We start from the raw sequence: 19,511 nt of genomic DNA, 5'->3' as shown, positions 1-19,511 counted from the left end.
TGAAAATATAGAAAATACTGTGTCAAATTTTCACTCGGAGGGAGATATTTCGATCTTACAAACAAATAACAAACAAACAAACTATTATCAAGTATTTCTTACAGACTGGAAATAAAAACAAAACCTTCTTTACCCCGTACATACTGCTAGTGTGTGGTTTTTAAGGACCATTTAACTTTTTTAATATAGTAGCAAATAAAATAGTTCAGTACTTTGCATAACGCTCACAAACATTCGATCAAGGTCTATTTTACACACAATCTGAAATATACAGACCTCTTGAAAATTTAAGAAATTGATTAGAATGGATATTTTCCTATTACCTAGAGAAAATTCAAACTCCAGTCCCATAGAAAAACGTTTATGAAAGATCTTACTGTGATTGTTTCATTTGTTTTGTTTTGTTGATCATATGGAGACTTTCCAGCTTTAATGGAGGAGGTAGGTACCAGGTGTCCCTCCGTGCATTATTTCAAGTACGGGAAGGGACATGGGTAGAAGCCCCGACCTTTCGCATACCAGCCTAAAATTTTTGAGAATTAGTTTTTTGCTGATGATCATTGAGGAAAGTGAATGCATCAGCAGTATTAACCTTTCATCCCCTTTTTGATAACACAAAAATGTCCTATTATACAGTTGTTTGTGGCAAATGTTGCCGACATTTTAAGTCCAAGTGATTTCCATCTATATACAGCAACACCATACATACATTTTTTTCAATTGGTAAACATCATGGCATTGTACGTTGCATCTTCAAGCAGCGTTTATATTCTAAAGCTAGTGGTTGTAGCAGCATGTCCCGGTATGTCTTTAGGAAACAAGGAAAATATTAGTCGCTTGTTGTACCTTTTACGAATGCATAATAAAATACGACATTTGCAACAATATTGTTAATAAATCTATATGAAACCTATCCTAAATCAGTTCTAGATAAATATCATCATTTTATGTAAAGTACCCCCGGAAAATGCTTGACAGATTAATGAATAAAGTCCGAAACTTGGACAGAACACAAAAAAAACAACGGACATGAAAGTCCGAACGAAATGTGCATCTTCACTTCATGTTAATAATGCATACCAAGTTGCAGTTCAATCTGTTTGAATATGTAACTGTTAGTAGACAATGTTCTGATATAACTGTAATATTTCAAAGTCCACAAAAGGGGTCATTACATAAAAAGCATAAGCGGACATGAAAATCAAAAGATATGTGCGTGTCCGCTTCATTGATAAAGTATTCCCATGTGGTGGTAATATTTGAAAGTCAATAAAAAAGGAAATATCTAAAAAAAAAAAGTCAGATAAGACAGTCTCGACAATTTGCGCATGTCCACTTCATGTTCAATAGCGTATACCAAGTTTCATTTCAGTTGCATGGTAACTGTAGGGGGAGTCAAGTATACACTGTTTTGAGGTAGTTGTAATATTTCGAAGTCATGAAAGGGCTTCATCTAAAAAAATCTCAGACGACGTCCAAAAATATGGTCATTCCACATAATGTTGATTCCATTTCAATTGAATGGAAACTGTAGGGAGAGTTGATTGCACAAGAAAGTGTGACGGACGAACGGATGGACAGACTGACGGATGGAAGGACAGCTCAAACAATACATGTTTCCCGGTTGTTCGACATCGAGGGCATACAAGTGACAACAACTGTGTTCAAGTAAAATATAGTTTTATTTGAATAATAGGTTTCAATGGAATTCTCTGAAAATAAAATATTTTATCCCTAGTATATCTGATACTCTGACTATAAATACCTGCATGGCTTGTTCTTGATATTAAATTACACGAAACTGAATCTACATAGAAATGGGATGGTGTCATGTGATACAATAGTGAATGAGACGTGCATTTCTGTCAAGCAAAAATGCAAAAACGTAATTATGGATACTCGCACAGAATAACAGTTACTAGTATGATCAAGGCATCACTGAATATTCTTTTACAGTGTGGACAACTAAAATGCTCAATAGTGAATGAAACAAAATCATGGAAGGAAATGCAGAAAATCATGGATTTTGCTTGATTTTATTCGGCAAGTTCAATGCAGATATCACAGATACTGATTTTATAAACTTCTTTCAACACATACTCATAAAACAACTTCCACAACTCAATTCATGCAGAACACAACAACGAAATTTTGCAGTACATATCTCAAAATACATGTACTAAATGCTAAACGCGCAAATTCACGTTTTATACACAGATACACTTTGAAATGTTACAATAATTAAAGCTATCCAAAACTAAGTGGTAAAAAAGTTCTCAAGCGGACGGCAACATCAAACGGTACTGCTGTTAAAAGTCCAAGGCCGGTAAGTAATTCAACATCCCGGACCCTTGCTTCGTTTTCTTTCAAGAATGTGTCGATGTCCTGAAAACAAACGTGGTAATATCAGAACTTGATACCACAGAACTTGCAATATAAATATTAAGTACCAATGTCAGAAACAACGCGGTGTAAGAACCGCTACAAATGTGTTCACCTTAATATAAAAGAGAGCTGAGTTCATAGTGTAACGTGGTTGTTAGAAACCTTTTCGTATATGTACATACGTAATTACTGGACATGCTGTTGATACTTTCTTTTATCTCAGTTCTACATCATGCCACAATGCATAGAAGATAAATGACACTAAGCTTCTTCAACTTTCAACACAGAATGCATAGTCAACTGAACTGGACAAAAATCGGGTACTGGTAAACAGTTCGGAAATGTTCATGTAAGCCTATAATGAGATCTCATATTTAACATACCCTCCTACTGGTACAATCAGAAACGTCTTGTTAAATTGAAAGTCATTCTTTATTCATCAAAGTTCTTACATTACCTTGCATATTGTGGTATGATTAAGGTGAGGAATGATGTATGATTCTATGTGGTATTTCTCACACGCATCAATCTTCTTGTGCTTCTCCATACAGTTTGTAAGGATAATGAAATAATGGCTTGGAAGACTGCTGTTGCTGGAATAACACATATAAAAACGTACGTATTGCAAGATTTTCAATGATTAACTAGATTAACAAATTGTAAAAATTTACTTCTGACCTGTTATGAAAAAAAGTTTTCAACAGTCCGATTTTTTTAAATGTTCTGACTTGATGCCCCAGTGACGCATTTTAAAGAATAATGCAACTTGATCTACATTAAACATTTATTCTTATTTTTACCATAATGCTATGAGCCTGAATTATTTCACTGATATACTGTTTCCTTGCTTTTAGATGTGAAATAGAAGTGGAAATAGAGCCCCATTAAACATTGAACTAAACGAAAGCAAACAACTTTTCGTACCGTAAACTTGGATACACACTAGCCTGATCAAGTATTTACTGATTCCGTAAATCTGGATACACACCAGCGCAATTAAGTATTGACTTATTTTCGGCTTGGAAAGGTAAACCAGACTAAGACAAAACAGTTATATTTTAAAGGCAATACATTACTAAAAACATTGACATAGAAGCGGATGGCGCAGGTAATCATTGCCCAACCAATCTCCAAAAAAGGCATAAGCATACCCAAACAATATTTCGCTTGTCTCCAAAGGAAGGAATTTTGCTGTTAGACGTCCCTCTGCATTGGTATGAAGTTCAAAGTTACCTCTACCAACTTTGGGAGGTGTCTACGACCTTAATAAGGAAATATGGAGGGTGCATCACAAACGCGCCACCATGCAAGCAAGAACAAAAGAACAGTGAATAAACAAACCTTATTTTAACACTATCTGGCAAACTGTTATGGTCATTGTCAAATGCTGGTCCTAGCAAAACGTTCACATTCCCAAGATTTGATATCTTATTACTGATGAAGTTCATAACTGGTCTCCAAATATCTAGAATTTAAGAAGCAGCTATATTAAGATTGAATAGACCGTAAAACAATCAAAGTGTTGAATGCGCGGAAAGGAGATTCTGTTGTTTTGTTCTGAGGACAAAAGAAACTGAAAGAAGTCAACCATGTATACATTTTAAGAAAGAAAAACTGAAAAATAGTTGGCTGAACCATTAACATGTTCATGTGTTCAATCAAATCAGTTCCATACAGACATTACGCTAGGAGTTGGTAAGTAACTATATAAACACATGAACAGTACAATTACACAAATTGAATTTCTTGATTGCAAAATATGACACGGTTGGACATAATGATCAATTTTAAAATTTCTAGTTGATTATATATGATATATACAATGTTCAAACACACGTAAATAAAATAAAATTACATACTTGCATAAAACGAAGACTTCATTCTGGTTAGACCTGATGATAGAAAGGTGGAACGACTTCGGTCTGTCTGGAAATACTCTGCAACAAAATTCAAGATCAAACAAAAACAGTTCAAGCAATTTAGCAATATCATGTTTCAGAGCGCGTGCAGGATTAATGGAGGTTAATGAAACTAATCCAACTAATTGAACCTAAATATTACTTCAGAACGGAAGATATTATTGAAACAGGCTTTATTGTCGTGCATATTTTGACGTTATCATACCTCTGGGATTATAGACATTTAAAAGGGGTCAGAATACAAACATCTTTAAGATGGTTTAAAGGATGTAGGAATGAGCAAAGTTACACATTTCATGGATATCGCATATATCGTCAATGCAGAAACTGGAGAAACAGACTATTCCTGATGTAAACTAAGTATAAATACCGTTTAATAACGTGTGCATTACATCTTGACTGGGTTCACACATATTTTTAGACTGATGCTGTATCCGTGGGTCTGGTATGTAGCAACTCCTAATTTCCAGTGGACCCTTTATATAAGAGAAAACATTTAAACAGTAACATGATAACCATCATTATGAAAAAATAACAATAATTAAACCGAACTAATTGAATGTTTTGTTTCTAAAGGAAGATGTAAACAGGTAAAAAAGGTGAAATTCATATATAGATGACGGCCTTATGACCAACTTTTCTTTTGAATTAAATGGTTTGTACTAAAGACGACTGTACTGCAGAAAAACGTCAGCGTTTAAATATCTCAAAAGGAATACCGTGACTTGTGATCCGTTCAATGTCTGTGATATCCAGACTGGTATCTCCAGCTGTTTATCATACGCCAATACATAGTCCTCATGATGAAGTAGCGCCACATTTCTAGACCGAAATGAATTTGCATCAAGCTTTGGTTGTCCAAGTGGGATATGCCTTATATCTGGTCGGGCTTCAGATACGGTAGTGTAGACTGTCTTTATCTGTTTAAAAAGTTAATTGATTGTAAAACCCAAACATAGGCATCAATTAAATAGTCTTTACAATCAGATATTTGGTATACATAAAACCTTCTATAAGCCTCTGGTGACAATTTGGGGTCTTATTGGAGTGTCTTTATTCACAGTTGAAATACACGTAAATGTTAAATGGAACGACATGTGTCTTAGAGCAGGTGGTCTCTGTCAGAGGTGGTCTCTACAGATGACTGTATAATCTGCAATTTAACGCATCGAGCTGTTAATATATAACATGCAGGAATCTCTGTACGAATACACATTAATTGATTCATTTGCGTCATTCATAATTCATAAGGTAGTTATTACCATTTGAAAACCTTTGACTGATAAGCCTATCAATTATTTAATTAGATATGGAAAACTTGCCTCATTTTCAGACAAAGACGAACAGTTTCCAGCACAAGTTTGTGATTTCACGATCGAAACATATTCCTCTGCGTTCCTATATAGCGATGAAGCGTTTTTATATTCCTCATACTTCTCTTCAAGTTTAACATTCATTGGCTCCTTTAGAATATGGTTCAGAGATCCTACAGTTCCATTATTCGGGGCAGCAGTAATATTCAAAATTTCTGCAAATCAGTAAAGAGTAGATATGCATGATAAATGATAAAGATTGTATGTTAATACCAGAGCTATTCAATATAAAATGTCCCTTTTGAAATAGGAGCGTAAATATGTTTAAATAACATTATGATAGTGTATAATGATAGCACAGAGACACTAGGGACAATAGTGTAGACAAAGTGCCACCAACTTATTCATATAGCCTATTTACAACAAAAATAAATCTAAATATTATAAAGTGTTATAATCTAGACATTACCAGTAAACATGTTATAAAGCTCAATGTTTTCAAATGGTTCGATTGTCTGATTCCATTTGAACGCAGGACCATAAGCAAGGAATAACGCCTGAAAAACAAACGAGTACGCATGATAATGTAGCGCTTTCTATTATTATTGAAACGTTTAAACTGTTATACTCAAATTGAAGACATTGACCTTCAGATTTTGGCTAAAAGTGGTCTTTCTTTAAAATTGAAATTTGGTCATATTTTGAACATTAGAATTATAAGTTTTGTTTCTAAACTATCTAAAAACTGCCAAATCAAGAAAAAAAAAAGATGCTCGCGTCGGGAATCGAACCCAGTCGTCGTAACAATAAAAACTTTACCATTGTCTTTACCAATACTGTCACGGGAGATTATGTGAAAAATAGATATTTATAATTAAGACAGTTTACCTCGAGTAAAGCGTTACAAACTCTTTTTTCGATTTTCACTGCAAATGTAGTGAAACCAACTAATTCTCATGTGTTTCCATAACATATAGTCTCTCAGAGATAAAGTTTCGAAGCATTCTAAGAAATTAAGCATTAATTTGCTTTTTTTTTTCTTTTTATGTTGTCGTACAATCTAGAGGCCAGTGCCTTTAAATGCAACCACAGCGGAATATAACAATACCAAAAACTTTGATGCCAAGCACATAGCTATTCCGATAGAATAAAGAAACCGATATTACTTTCGTATTTTAAATCTTGAAACAAACTATCATATTTGATGTATCTAAGATGTTTGAGCATTGCATTCTCAGTCTTTTTTTTCAGGTAAAATGTAGAAATACGTTTCTATCTAAGAAAAGTCTTTGAAATTTAATTTAATTCCATATATACCATAACTACATTATGTTAAATCACTCACCTCCATGCTTTTGTAAATGTTATCGTATCCATGGTTACCACCCCGACATGTTTTGACCCAACTCCTAAAATTGAAAAAAACAGATAACAAGAGCGCAGACATATTTAAAATTTTAAATTGTATTTATGTTGTAAATATATAAACCGGAAAATTCTAAGAAAAGATGTAAGGGAAACCGGTTCAAGTTTGAATACAAGCAAAATTACCGAGATTAGTCAGGTCTACTTACAACAACACCGAGGCAAGTAGAAAAGGTATCCAGTAAAGAAACGAAAACAGTTTTTTTTTTCTCTGCGTTTTTATGTAAGTATATGTAAAAAAATAAGATAGTTCTTACCTAGGTGTTATTTGCCTAGTACTTACAAATGTAATAGCCAAAACTATGGCTAAAATATAATTATTATCAACTAGTCCTGGTGGCGACGGCATGCCTGAGCAAAGAACTATTTTGGACGGTTACTTTTTGTTGTGAGGAAATGTATAGATAGTGATATACCGAGTGACCAGCCATCCTGTTTCAATATCTAATATTGTGTCGTCAATTCTATCGTTGTTTGTATAATGATGACGAACAGGAAGTGACGTCTTCTGGTACACATTCATGTGAGGACTTGCACACGTTATATTTGACAGCAGATCATCATAAGGTTCTGTGATAATTAAAAAAGATCAGGCGTGTAAACACGAAAATATTTAATTTAAACAAAATACTGTGATAATATTACAACTACTGATAAAGAACTTGTATTCAAAGTAATGATTTTGCAGTGACGTTCTTCATTAACTAACAAGTAAAATGCGTCAAATACCTGGGTTGTCAGTTGGCCATATGCCACGTATGGTTGAATTATAACGGTACGTATTCGCTATTCTGCCAAATGGTCCCTCCCAAACGTAAAAATTGCCGCTCAGGTAATCTTTGTCAACGTAATGACTGAGGCGAACAATCTTCTTGCAACTTACATCATCCATTCCTAGAAGGAGGAAATACAGAACATTTTATTTATATATGGTGAATACATTTTATGGCGCCTGATGACAAGTTTTATAGTCATGCAAACAATTTATGTAATTTATATGTTCATGCTAATAGGAAACGTTAAATAACAGCAAGTTAAACTGGTAGATTTGAACCCTACCAACGTTGTTTTGGTGTGTCCAAAATACAACGTCAGAGTGCCAAAATAAACTTCCTCATATCATGCCTTTTACGTAAATGCAGAAACATTAGGCCAACCATTTCCTCAATTACTCACAGTATTTACTTACCGTGGTCAGCAATAATAACAAGATTAACACAATGATGTAGCTTCCTAGAAAACAATCCATCCATCAGTTCACCAATGGTTTCGTCTACACGTGCTAAAGTTGCACCAATCTGAAATTTATCTGCGGGGTTATTTAACAACGTCTTTGTACATAGAGTATGAAGTACAGGCTTCTCCGGTATGCATATAGTTTTGTACAAAACAATTTAATGTTCATATGATTTAACCTGAAAAGAGAGTGCGCAGTGTCAAAAAACGTACATGTAGGATATAAACAGAAACGCTTTCATGGCAGTACATTAGCCTGCCAATGGAAAACAATTTTTATGCCAAAAATTCAGATATTGAGATATTATACACTATATATAATTTAAAGTAACATTCTGTGATGTAGAAAAGTAATGCACGCTTGCATCAGATTGTGTGTCGGAAAACTGTTAAAAAAAGTCACAAATCAATATTAAAAATTGTTAAAATGATGAAAATCTCCTATTTGTTATCTCGATAAACACAATAGTTACAATCGGTCTTAAATCTTATTATCAAAATATTTACTTCAAATAGTTTTAGAAGACTTTAAAACAGTTGCGCTTTTAAAGCGTTTTTTTTATATTAACATTATATCATGATTAAAAGATCTCTAACAAAAAAACGCGACTGTTTAAGGAGTCATCTCAACGCATTGAACAGGAATCCGTAAACTCTGAAATATACTGCCATATGGTTGTGACCAAATGGTTGTTGCCGCATGGCTGCGCAAAACGTACAACAAACAGTTATCGCTAAGGGTTTACAACAAGTAAAAAATACACAAAAATCATGAAGCTATTTTTATTATTTTTATCAGTAAAACCAAACAACATATTTCGTCCAAACGTGCAACATTGGATTACAGATAACCATTCAAATAGATTTATTGATAACTGCTGTTATACCTTTGATTGGAGATATTATAAAGTTTATGATCATTTATCACTGTAATAACAATTTCTACAATGAACTTCAAATATTTATTAAATTGATCTTTGGTCACTTCAATATTTATATCATGACTATTATATAACAGTCAACCACATAAAGTGTCTAATGAAGAAAATGACGTACCGTCTTTGACAAAATACTTGAAGTATTTACATGACAAATAGTTTTATATCATCTAATTTACTGAACAATTACTCTGAGACTCATATTCTCTTTCCTTACTACAAACGATTAGTATTTGAACAATCTTCACGCTGAATTCCCTTTTTTTCATACACGATAATTAGTTAAATTTAAACCAGATTTAGCTTGAGCTGGTAACTATGGAAGAACCAGATAAAGATATGCTTGAATTTCAAGCAAATCTACGGAGAATTAGTGAAGGATATATCATGTTTATGTTATGCAGTGTTGGATTCATAGGAAACGTTTTAGCTTTTGTGACATTTTCAACAAGAAGTGTAAGAAACACTACAACGTCTGTGTACCTTAGAGCACTGGCAGTCGCGGACATAGTTGTGCTTATAACAGCTGTGTTTAGATACAAAACATATAAATTATTTCTGGACGAGAGTCATGAACTAGACTCGGCTTTTCATTTTGATGCTTACAGTGAAGTATATGTTGAACCTTTACATTGGATGGCACTTGGATCTTCCAGCTTTATAACCATTACACTGTCGTTTGAACGTTTTCTCGCTGTTAGATTCCCCTTGCTCGTTAAACGTACGTGTACAAAATGTATAGCATTAGCATGCATTTTTGCTGTAGTCACACTTAGTATTGTTCTAAGCACTCCAAATTACTTTTCATACAAAGTTGTCCATTTTGACTTTCTCGGCGAAACTGTCGCAGTAGCATCTTTAACCGACATGGGAAAGTCAAGTTTATACCCATGCATTTACCATAATTATATAATCCCAATATTATGGTATATCATTCCGGCCGTTATGCTATCCATAATGAATATCTTACTATCATATTTGGTGCAGAAGTCGTCAAGAATTCGAGTTGGGGTTCCAAATACGTTGAACCCAAATAGAAAACTGACTATCATGATAATATTCATTCTCTCAGTTTATATCACGTGTAACCTACCAAAATGCGTGTTTATGTTCTACAAGATCGTTAACCAAATGACAGACAAAAATGAATGCACGGATATCACCAATAATATTGACTCCCCAGATACGAAAGTTTATCTTGTAATAGAGGTGATCACGGAGCTTTTGAATGTTCTCAATAGTTGCATGAATTTCTGTGTATATTGTTTGGTTGGGTCTAGGTTCAGGAAGGAACTAGTGCGTATTTTAATGTGTAAATGGATAAAGAAACAAGACTTAGTAATGATCAACGGACGTAGCCAGTCTTCAAGCATACGGCGGGATGCTTCTCCCAGATACACATCGGGTTAAAACGATGAAAGTAACGTAAAATAAATCTTTTAAAACATTTGACTTGCCTAATATACATCTTTGTGTTAAAGTATAATGACCTTACAAATAAATGAAGAAAATAAGTTCCGAGTGTATTGATATTTTCGATTTTCAATAATAAACTTAATAATGTGTCCATCATATTTTAAAAATTTCATAACATAATTCTAACGATATTTGAACTTGTCATCAAACCTTTTTATCTAATGACATTTAATGTATTTGTGCAAAATTGTATACTTAAGTTTTACGTTTTGCTGACTAAAACTATTCGAGAATGTTTACCTAAATATGTAGTAAAGAATGTATTTCATGTTTAATACTAGAGTCATTTGGAAATACAAATACAATGTATATTATTATTGCAAATATAGTGATTTACATTATTGTTTAATTAGCACTTGATACACTCATTTCAAAACAACGGCCAAGTTCAATCATTAGTTGCTTGATTAAGTGGTCCGTCCACATGCCTATAGGAAAAACTTATTGTTCGTTTATGCTACATAGTATGCATTACGATTTAAATCAACAAATATATTGGTTACCTCAGCTTCGTCACTTGGACCATGTTTATGTCCGGCTAAATCTGGTTCGTCAAAATACAGGGTGATGAAATCAGGCCTCTCTCCTTTCGGAAGTGACATCCAGGAAATAACATCATGTATACGAGAATAATACGGCACTGATCTAGAAGAAAATTTATACCAGATTGCAAGAGATGAATAAAATAATAAAATAAGGCTCTGTCGAGCATTTCATCATTTTTATTCAACGAGTTTAATAATTAGATGTGGAAAGACACAAATGAAATGAGCCGCGCCATGGGAAAACCAACATAGTGGGTTTGCGACCAGCATGGATCCAGACCAGCCTGCGCATCCGCGCAGTCTGGTCAGGATCCATGCTGTTCGCTATTAGTTTCTCTAATTCCATTAGGCTTTGAAAGCGAACAGCATGGATCCTGACCAGACTGCGCGGACGCGCAGGCTGGTCTGGATCCATGCTGGTCGCAAAGCCACTATGTTGGTTTTCTCATGGCACGGCTCAAATATTCTCTTTATCACATGTAAGCTTTTGTGCTGAAACATCGAAATTTTCACTGGTGTAATACATGTACTAAAACATGACATGGCTTATTTTATTCCCATGATTTCAAACATATAATAATGTATGGTATATATATTGAATTAATCTATCTATATCATAGTAAACTGAATACATCTTTATAACATGAAATAAGTACCATACCCGTCATATTTCTTAAAGATATCTGGATACTCTCCTGTAATAATGAAAAAATGTATTTTTTACAATAACGGCCCTAAATGTACATTAAACAATTAAACTTCTCTCATACAAAGCATGCTTAAAAAGCACATGGATCACATGATTTAATTAGCATGCACATTTTGCAGCTACAAGTTGTAAAGGTCGCTGATTGTCTAACCCAACTTCAAGGAAGGTCTGTGGTTCTACCCAAGGGACTATCCGAGCTTGAAATAATGTCTAGAGAGGGACATATTTCTTTCCCGGATTTAGTTGGAAAATTGTCATATAAGAATGACAATGCCTCAGTACTAATTCAAACCATTTTTTTTTTCAGAAGCTAAAAGCATTCCAACAAACAGGCACTGGTAAAAAATCATGATTGTTTCAAATTCAAATTACTAGTCCTTGTAAGGCTAAGGGTACGAGACACTTTTATGACTGAGCTTAAGAATTTTGTGTTGACATATTAGACTTATTAAACATTTTGTGTTGATCATCAGACTTAATAAATAGTTTGTGTTATCTGCCTTACTAACATTTCATGTTGAATTATCAAGACTTATAAATATTTTGTGTTGATTTATCAGGACAATTACAATTTGTGTTGATTTGTTAGACTTATTAAACATTTTATGTTGATTATAAGACTTATTCAATATCTTGTGTTGATTTATCATACCTATTAGATATTTTGTGTATTTACTAATATTAAGTATCAAACTTATCAATATTAAAGTTGTACAACTTACCCTGAATTCTAACATCAGACCCAGGCCAAAAGTAAGTCGCCGTTTTGAGTCCTTGTCTTTTGGCAGTTAACCATATCTAAAGACGACAAAACGTCATTGCTATAAATTGATTAGTTTGTTTGCATAAGATAAGGGGTAAATGTGTAATCAATGATGTAAATTATACCTAGAAGATATATTGCTGACATGCGTGGGTTTATATAGGTAAATCAAATTTCCAAGACCAATGTAGGTTATAAGGTCAAACGTAAGTACTGACCGGTTCGCCACCCCACCATCTCGGGTCACCTGATGTGTTGCTACCTAAATAGAACCGTTTCCCTATTTCCATATCGTACATGTTGTTGTCTATAATCCCGTGAGATTCTGGATATAGTCCCTGAAATAACAGAAATATGGAATCAGCAAACATTTGCTCGAATCAGAGCTGGTCTGTATAACAGTAAAATGGTCAGTAATAAGAGACAATGAAATATTGACTATAATTGGGCTGCTAAGGAAATATCTGAAAACCAAAGAGGCTGAGCGAAATGTAGACACGCTATGCATGTGGTAAACGTATGATGCAGTGACTGATTATTGAAAATATTTATTTAGAAAACATTTAACACATTAATGCCTTTACATAGCGTAAGAGTAAGAATACCTACGCATGAAAAAAAAAAGTATTTGTAGTTAAAACACGTTTTCTGAAAAAGTATTTAAGAAATAATGTATCTCATTTAGTGATTTGTCGCTGAATAAATCATTGTTTGGAGTTCAGATGCGAAGGAATTATATCACGAGGGCGCAGCCCGAGTGATATAATAATACGCATCTGAACGACAAACAATGATTTTATTCAAGAGCAAATCATTAAATGAGATATATTATTTCGATTCTAACACGTTACGAAGGACTTTAAAGTACATCCTGGACGGCATCCATTAAATATTTGCTCGTTTTCAATTGGTTTCTTTTCCAGCGCGCCGCTATGACGTAATAATTGTGACTCAGAACAGTGAATTGTTGTATAATAATTCACTGTTTTCAGCCTTCTTTGTTTAAGGTATTGGACCCGTAATAGAGTACCTCCTTTTTGAAGAGTATTCAATTCCCACCATAAACCTACTTTGACTGCAATATTCAGTGGGGTTCAAGCCCCACTGGGACCAAATTCACCCCCCCCCCCGGCAAATTTTCCCTTTTTCCTAGTAAGTTTTTACTTCTTTCAAGACTTTTTATGGATGTATAGTACAAAAGTTGAAAATGTTCATTTTATAAGCGATTTCTTGCTGTTCAAAGTGAATTTACCTCTGAATTAGGAGGGGTACAGTTAGACATCTTTAAAAATACTGAGTTACATGTGGTAAAAGTTCTCTATTTTGCCCTCATTCTTTAGATAACATATTGAAGAAGAACTGCAGGTATGTTTTACTTCTGCCCCAAGGTTATTTCTTAATGAAGTTAGCAAAATTCAAAACAGACCCACAGGATTCGACCTTAATTTTTCGACCTTAATTTTTCGATGTTGGAGTTAAAATTCTGTCTCATTAATCCGTTTACTTAAGGCAGCATACAAAAATGATATTTACAGTTTTATTTTGTGTTTTATAATTGTTTAACAATAGTTTGATGTTTCTTTTATCAAAATTAATGCTGTAATGAACTCTCTGCAAACGTTTTAGATAGTGGCCATCACAATGAATTTGTCTCTACTTGAGATTGAGGAAATACCATAAATTATACAAAATTTACAAAAAAAAACGGCACGGTAAAAGTTGTTTAAAATTTGCAACATAGTGCAAAACATGGTCAACTTTAAGAATATACCAAACAAATGCCATTTTTAAAACATTAATATTAGGGGTCCAATACCTTAATAGGAAATAAATCAGATCGTGTTAGAATATAATCTGATTGATGTGTCTGGAATACAAATTATACTTACAGTGACAATACTGTAGTGGTTTGGAAAGGTTTTTGTTGGATAAACTGATCTCATATAAGGTGCATGTACACCGCACTTGCTCAGTCTAGAAATCGTTGGAGTCATATTTCTCAACAGATAATCCGCACGAAATCCATCCAGCGAGATCAGTAACGTAGGCTTGTAACTAAGATATATGATATGGAAAACGATAAGTTATGTGATTCTGTTTAAACACTTTATCTATTAATTATCTCAGAATATCTTCATTATATAGCATTCGTTTGTATTTATTAAACTTTTCTTGTTGAATACAAACTTTGTCTAACGTTCTTTTCCACGGCACTTTACGAAAGCCAAAGCAATGACATTGGTTCAGAAAAGCACGAGAAGAGCCTCTCATCCCCAAAAATATTCAAAATATCAATTTAAATATCTTGAAGGTAAATTTCTACTTATACATTTATAACTTAAATAAAAAAAAGGAGTTGCCTACTCAGATTGGCACAAGTCTTGATGTGGACATTGTTCGTCTTCCCACGTACGTGGTATAGAGGTTTCCCAAATATCCTCTGGTAGAAATGTCCTAAGTCTAGCAGCAGTGGAAACATTAAAAGAAGTCATGAACTGTAGACCTGTTAGTAATTCTATGTCTCTTATCCTTGCTACATTGTCCTTTAAGTAAACATCGGGTCTCTGTAAACAAATAAAATTATATATCATCATATTAAGCACGTTAGTTTTTGTACTGGCGGTTGTGTTTTAAATTTGACGTTTCTTGCTGGACTGTTGTCCTGGGGTTTTACTCATATATATGTACTGCCAACATACTGAATTATAATGACGATTTGATTAAAATACCACGAGAATATCTGAACTTCAACCTGCCCGGCAAGTCGAAGAAAAATTGTTAACTGAAGCTGCGCCGATAATGGTACAGTTGTTATATAACGACTCGGATAAAAAACAGCAATCTAACGTTTTATTTTTTTGTGATATTGAGTCGCAGGTTTAACTTGACAATATAAAAAGAACGTGAAATATGTTCATTCTTTCAAAGAATAAAAGGGCATAGGAAGAAAGTTTTTATCTATATATAGACTAAACTGTTATTCATACCAAACAATTAGGGGCCTCTTTCAAGTTTGGTAGTATAAATGGAAGTATGTCAATATTTCCATTACATGGCAGCTGTTCTTCGGTAACTTTGCACTTGATAAGTATTGCATAGATATGCGTTGGGATAGGAAGAACACCATCTGTGTCCGAATACCTATATAATGAGAAACATGAATTAAGATAAATACAGAATATGATTAACGATTTGTAAACCAACATTCTGCTTTACTATACCGCGGGGTTCTAAGGAATTATTTCAACTCAAGTCCTCCAGAATTATTGTTGACAGAAATATACGTATAATCACCATCTGTTATGTCATTAGTAACTGACCGTGTTTCACTGATGATTCCTTCCCACAACCCATCATTGTTATAGTCGTAAATTGTCCCAACTGTAAAGCTGATGTTACCATAACGTGTCTTGTAATCTGTGAGCAGTTCAAACAGGTACTTCCATATTCCTGAAAGTCAGTTTATATAGTGATATAGATATGCAGCATATGGGCTTCACCTATCCAACGTCTAAATGACACTGTTGACAGTTTGGTTAACTTCATTGACAGCACTCGTACCTCCCCACTAACTCTAACCCCACCATCGAAAGCATGAATTAACACTGCCTGTCACTTTGTTATGTGTTTTTATTCAATCTCAGATACGATTCTCCGGCTGTTTAGACCAAGTGAAAAGTGAAAAGCGTTTCCTCCAAACGATATAATATAAATCAATGCTAGCAAAATTCAGTTACTGTCTATACAAAGAATTTATGTATTTGTTCACCTATTTCACATAATCTTTTTACAACTTGAAAACCAACGTAACTTACCATTATGAAATCCAGTGAAAAGAGGGACCACTGATGATGTCAGGTAAGCATCGCTTGCCAACTCGGCAACTAAAATTATACAAAGAATTTTTGAAATTTTAATGTTATGGTTCTCAACATGAAAAATAGCGTGGTGAATTGCATACGAAATGATATACCTTTCGATTCTTAACAAGACATTCATTTACGTGGTCATAACTATTAAATGGTGACACTGTTAATATTAATGCAGGTGAATTTCATCTAGTAACATTTAGCACGAAAACTCATAAAGGTTAATATGATTAAACAGAAGATCATGATCATGATCATCATCATCATCGTCGTCAATGTTAAGATGATTATTACCATCATTATCTTCTGCAGTAGAAATTAAAGCTTACTGACCTTTTCCTAGGAGCGGTAATAGTTTTACATCAGAATCATTCATAGTAGTGGAACATAGATCAACAGTGGATGGCACACGGGTGTCGTTTAATATACAAAGATCCGAACCAGCTGTTATAACTTGCTGAAAATGAAACATACAAGAATTATATATCAGAAAACCTTCTCAGAAAGTTTGCAGCATTTTATGATCGGATGCATAAGAATTGAAAGCAGACTCTGTCACATTTCTATTTTCGCAAATGTTTCTTTTTTATTTGCAGATAATGTGGCTCTATCTATAGAGTCAAGTTCGAGGGTTAAAAACTGAAGTGAATGCAACGTATTGAATTATTGTTAAGAAACAGTCAGTCCCTAACTGGTCTCCTAATAAAGATGTACAAGTTAAGATCAATTTTTAGCTTAAAAAGAAGCACCAACATACCGATTGTTTATTCAACGTCGTCGCTAACATGACTGGGCCACTAAATGCATGACTAAAGGCGACTGAGAATCCCTTTTGGTGTAACATGCAAACCGAATCATTTGTATTTGTTGGTGTACCAAAGGGTAACACGCTGTCGTCCTGGTCTAAGAGTACATCAGAACTAACAAGGTCCTGAAAAATTATGTTGTAAAGCAGATGACACAAATGAATTACACGTTACAGACAACACGTCACTGTAACCTATAAACACATATGTCATAATGTAGTGGCAATATGTAGATAAAAAGTGTTGGTTCAAAGTGAAACAAAACGAACATTTTAAATGGTGAACATGTGAGCACAGAAAATCAATCCTTTTCTTTATTTTCAACACAGCCAATAACTCTATATCAAGAGAAGTCCTGCAATATTGTTTGGGTCACAGATCGATTAGCATGTCAAATCTATATCTATTTTCAGTGGTATTAGATTTTCTTCTCCTGTTGTAACGATATCTTTATACCTATTAAGGATAAGATCATAAAACCTCACTGACTTAGCTCAGAAGAATAGAACGGTCGCAGTTTGATTTGATGATCTGGCCTCAAGGCTACAAAACTACGTTCGGAGACCAGGTTCAAATGCACTCTTGTCACTAGTCAATTTCTAGATCGAGCTTCGAATCAACCGAAGATTCTAACTCAACTGTACTATATATCGTTGGACCATGTTAACTTACATGAATGTTGCTGCATCCGCAAGATAACAATAATCCTGCTTTACCGGTTTGGCAGTTTTTAACAGTTGACAGATCTGGCTTAGGTAGAGGTTTACTTGACCTGAGAACATAGTGCAAACTACCCCGAGTACCATTGTTTGGTGCAGCTGATATGTTCAATACCTCTGAAAATGTTATTTAAAATATAGAGTCAGGAAAGTATGATCGACTGAGCGATGAACAAATTCTGAAAATGATAAATTTCAAATGCATTGCATAGAATGCGATTAGATTTCTTGTCAGTTTAATGTTAACAAGAGGAGAATATTATTTATCTGTCGTTAGATCGTGTGATTCTGTACAAATTAATACTTACCTGCCATTAGATCGTATAATTCTATATTCTCAAATGGCTCTGCCGTGAAATTATCTTTGAAAGCTGGACCATGGGCAAGAAATAAAGCCTGAAAGAATATATCTCATTTTAATACAATCGTACAGATAGCTGCCAAAATATATTCTAAAACGTATTTAAAAAAATGTACATGACTTTTATACTTTTGCATGTAAGGGGGTAAATTTCCGCGAAATTAAAAAAAAACTGTACAAGAACTAAATAGGTCTAATATGCCGATGAAAAATCCATATTTCTGATTAGGTAGCTGGGTAAACTCATTTCAGTTCAGCAATACTTGTATAATGTTGCAGTGTACTTACATGCATGTTTTTATTTGTATTATCCCATCCGTGATTTCCACCGGTGCACCAAGTTGTACTATCACTGAAATTTAGCTTAAATGTCAATACTTTAAACGTTTCTATGAGCTGTAAATGCAATGGTATTCATACGAAACATTTAATCGTTTTATTTATAAAACATAGAACATATTCCGATTACACTTACGCTAAAAATGTAAATTCCCGCGTCAGCTTTGTTGACACACTCTCGATTGCAGATAGGTATTTATTACGTTAAAGATATAATAAGGAGAAAATTCTAAAAGACAACATCTAGTGAAATGCGCATTATTTATAAAAAAAGAAGGAAAAGCAGCAGCATAAACTTGCGAAAATAAAAGATCGAAACATCTATTTATGTCTACAACTTGTATGCAAACAGTTATAATTTATTCTAACACGATCTGCAACAATTCTGTATAAACATGAATATGTAATCTGTATATAATTCTGTGATAAAACGTACTTGGAGTTATTTTTTATCACTTACAACTATATCTTAGAGATGCTACCTCTATCCCACTTAATGTCCTATGTACTTGATATAATTCAATGCCAAACAGTAATAAAACATTTCAAAAACAGTCATAGAAATAATAAACGTAACTGATGCAGATCGGTCAATATAGAGTGCAATGTTTTGAGTGATTAGAATCGAAATAATAATTGTGTTCCTATATCTCATCATAAAATTGTATTACATACATCCGTTTTTCAAAACTGTCCGACTTTTTCTTA

The 19,511-nt window shown here is 33.8% G+C and overlaps 1 protein-coding gene across 9 annotated transcripts in view; it reads right to left on the bottom strand.

Moving 5' to 3' along the window:
• Positions 1–1,663: 1,663 nt before the first annotated feature.
• The window catches only part of LOC123525750 (uncharacterized), a 52,084-nt gene continuing 34,236 nt past the window's right edge, over positions 1,664–19,511 (bottom strand). For 8 of the 9 annotated variants that reach the window (XM_053538510.1, XM_053538517.1, XM_053538509.1 and 5 more), the window contains 26 exons: positions 18,753–18,816; positions 18,412–18,499; positions 18,057–18,220; positions 17,336–17,509; positions 16,912–17,035; positions 16,525–16,593; positions 16,030–16,159; positions 15,697–15,850; positions 15,074–15,273; positions 14,599–14,764; positions 12,928–13,047; positions 12,669–12,744; positions 11,899–11,932; positions 11,196–11,337; positions 8,232–8,340; positions 7,772–7,936; positions 7,459–7,612; positions 6,963–7,026; positions 6,087–6,174; positions 5,627–5,832; positions 5,024–5,224; positions 4,675–4,780; positions 4,245–4,322; positions 3,727–3,850; positions 2,843–2,978; positions 1,664–2,385 (listed from right to left, as the gene is read on the bottom strand). In XM_053538510.1, coding sequence (XP_053394485.1) covers positions 2,248–2,385; positions 2,843–2,978; positions 3,727–3,850; positions 4,245–4,322; positions 4,675–4,780; positions 5,024–5,224; positions 5,627–5,832; positions 6,087–6,174; positions 6,963–7,026; positions 7,459–7,612; positions 7,772–7,936; positions 8,232–8,340; positions 11,196–11,337; positions 11,899–11,932; positions 12,669–12,744; positions 12,928–13,047; positions 14,599–14,764; positions 15,074–15,273; positions 15,697–15,850; positions 16,030–16,159; positions 16,525–16,593; positions 16,912–17,035; positions 17,336–17,509; positions 18,057–18,220; positions 18,412–18,499; positions 18,753–18,816 — 3,274 coding nt within the window. In that variant the 3' untranslated portion in view covers positions 1,664–2,247. The remainder of the gene's footprint in view (positions 2,386–2,842; positions 2,979–3,726; positions 3,851–4,244; positions 4,323–4,674; positions 4,781–5,023; positions 5,225–5,626; positions 5,833–6,086; positions 6,175–6,962; positions 7,027–7,458; positions 7,613–7,771; positions 7,937–8,231; positions 8,341–11,195; positions 11,338–11,898; positions 11,933–12,668; positions 12,745–12,927; positions 13,048–14,598; positions 14,765–15,073; positions 15,274–15,696; positions 15,851–16,029; positions 16,160–16,524; positions 16,594–16,911; positions 17,036–17,335; positions 17,510–18,056; positions 18,221–18,411; positions 18,500–18,752; positions 18,817–19,511) is intronic. The other variant, XM_053538513.1, reaches the window with a different exon arrangement.

The sequence above is a fragment of the Mercenaria mercenaria genome, chromosome 3 (assembly GCF_021730395.1).
Source record: "Mercenaria mercenaria strain notata chromosome 3, MADL_Memer_1, whole genome shotgun sequence".
In the NCBI taxonomy this organism is placed as follows: domain Eukaryota; kingdom Metazoa; phylum Mollusca; class Bivalvia; order Venerida; family Veneridae; genus Mercenaria; species Mercenaria mercenaria.
Note: the sequence above shows the minus strand (reverse complement) of the source record. Positions and strands in the feature narration are given on the sequence as shown.